The 2306-nt window shown below is 43.2% G+C and overlaps 1 protein-coding gene across 1 annotated transcript in view; it reads right to left on the minus strand.

The window, feature by feature from the left end:
• The window catches only part of lrig3 (leucine-rich repeats and immunoglobulin-like domains 3), a 23454-nt gene extending 21154 nt beyond the window's left edge, over window positions 1–2300 (minus strand). The window contains exon 1 of the mRNA XM_017437422.3: window positions 2035–2300. Coding sequence (XP_017292911.1) covers window positions 2035–2201 — 167 coding nt within the window. The 5' untranslated portion in view covers window positions 2202–2300. The remainder of the gene's footprint in view (window positions 1–2034) is intronic.
• Between the last annotated feature and the right edge of the window lie 6 nt (window positions 2301–2306).

The raw sequence follows: 2306 nt of genomic DNA on the forward strand, positions 1-2306 counted from the left end.
AACATAAACGCATCGACAAACACTTTGTGTCTGCAAAACATGTGAGGAGAGCTGCAGACCAGGGACAATCCAGAAATGCTCATGAATGTCAGTTTAGAAGCTATCAAAGTTCTCAAATAAAGCACCTTTTGAGAATGTCAATGTTTGTTGGGAATTATTCAGTTTTTATTGACTAAAAGCAGTCTCTGTGTAATTTAACATGTTTTTGTTTAGAGAACGAAGCGTTTCAGCTCGATTCTCTCCAACAACCTGTCAGATTTTCAGCCGTCGTGCTCTCGTTCTTTATCCCCCCTCTTTTCTCCTGGAGAGTTTGCTCCAAACTAATTCTCCTCAATCAGTCCCGTTGGCCGGCTCCAGCTTTGCCAATTCAGCAGAAATAACGGGGGGTGCTGGAAAACAAAAGGCTCGGGCGGTTCGAGGGGGTTTAAGATGTGCTCGGAAATTAGCATGCCAGATCGAAAAGAATTTTTCCTTTTTCGTTTTCTTTGGAAGAGCGGGCTTTTGGTTACGAGGCTCAGGCCGGGTCTGTTTTCTCTGGCAGCTACGAGTTTCCAGCGCCAGCACTTTTCAGACGGAGGAAAAAAAAAAAACTGAATTCAGGCGCAAAATCAAGACCCGAAGACAATAAATATGGAGTCGTCCGCGCCAGAGGCAGAGCACCAAAACGTCTACGGGTCAATCAGAACCCACAAAAGGCTGCAGGTCCAAACTGCTGCTTTAATTCTGACGGCGTTAAAATCGGCCATTTTTGACACCGAACTCTGACTGCATACGAACAGCCGTCCGCCCACAGATGTTTCTGGGTTAACAGAAAAAGCAGCGTTTGCTTTAGGTTGCACAGAGCATGCTGTATATGGCAAATATTTTGCATTTATTTAGCACATACTTTAACTTTGGAGGTCCACGAGACATCCTGCAGTGTAAATAAAAGCTTTGAGCTGAATTATCCTTCATTGTGTGAGTTCTTATTTAGCGTTCTCACGGTTGGTTTCCTGTTCATCCACACGTTTAGCTGTTTTAGCTGTTTATAGATCAGGTTGTTTAGTACATGTGACGTTTGGTTTTTGTAACTTTTATACTTTCAAAGAATTTATCTTTATCAGAAACACGCAGAGAAACTGCCTGTTTCTGTCTCCTTAGGCTACTTTGGTTTTTTAGCTACAATTCTCCAACTTATAGCTTTTGTAGCCTTTTGCTGCTCTTAGCTACCATTCTGCTACTTTTAGCTGCCATTCTGCTATTTTTTGTTACCATTCTGCTACTTTTAGCTGCCATTCTGCTACTTTTAGCTGCCATTCTGCTACTTTTAACTACAATTCTACTTTTCGCTATTTTTAACCCAAAGTTAGCATTTTTCTACTTTTTAATCTTCTATCTTTTTTGCGATTTTTAGCTTCAAGCTAATCTTTTGATACTTTCAGCTAATGTTCGGCTTCTTTTAGCTCAGGTTTAGCTTCTTCAGTAAACTCATTCTTCCCTCAGCGTTTTGTCTCCATATTAGCAGAAACTTAATTTTTCCAATTGTTGTTTTTTTCCTATTTTCCTGATAAAAATCAAACTTTTATATGTTTATATTTTAATAAACACGCTGCTGTTTAAGCTCCTTATTTATTGATTGATTTATTTTTCTTATTTCTTACCTATTCACACCTGGAAAACACACAAAGCAAATTCCAAACTTTTCCAAACTCTCCAGGACGGTGTGGGAATAAAACTCCAATCACTGCGGGTTAAAAGTGACTCTAAACAGCAATTATTCCCAACAGGAGGAGGAAACTGACAGAAACTTCACAGATTCTAAGTGTTAGTATAATTACAGCTGCCCTACAGTCACACAACCTGATCAGGTAATTAAATACAAACCACAGGATGAAATAAAATCTGATTTGAACCCAAATAACTTCACTGTGACGCCGCTGCGCCTCCTTCCATCCACAGTGGAGAACATTTAAACCAGACTACGGTTAAAAAAGCGCTAAATTAACTTTCAACAGGAGTTATTCGGGCACACAAAGGCTCCTGAAGTGGACTCACAGTTGGACCGTCCAGTCCGGGATCGGGTCCGGAATTCGGCCCCTCTTCACTCGACTGCAGTCCACAAGTCCCCCCGAACAGGAGCAGAGAGGGGGGCACCCGGATCCCGGCTCCGGCCTCAGGGTCAGCAGAACAACCACGGCGAGCCTCGCCGCAGAGGAACACATCGCGTCCCCGGTCGGTTCGGTTCTCCAGGTGCCGGACGGGAAAGGTGTGTGGTCGGGGGTCCAGAAGTGCGCTCCTGCTCCTGAAACAATCCCCCCCCCCCCCCC

The sequence above is a fragment of the Kryptolebias marmoratus genome, linkage group LG18, assembly GCF_001649575.2.
Source record: "Kryptolebias marmoratus isolate JLee-2015 linkage group LG18, ASM164957v2, whole genome shotgun sequence".
NCBI lineage: Eukaryota > Metazoa > Chordata > Actinopteri > Cyprinodontiformes > Rivulidae > Kryptolebias > Kryptolebias marmoratus.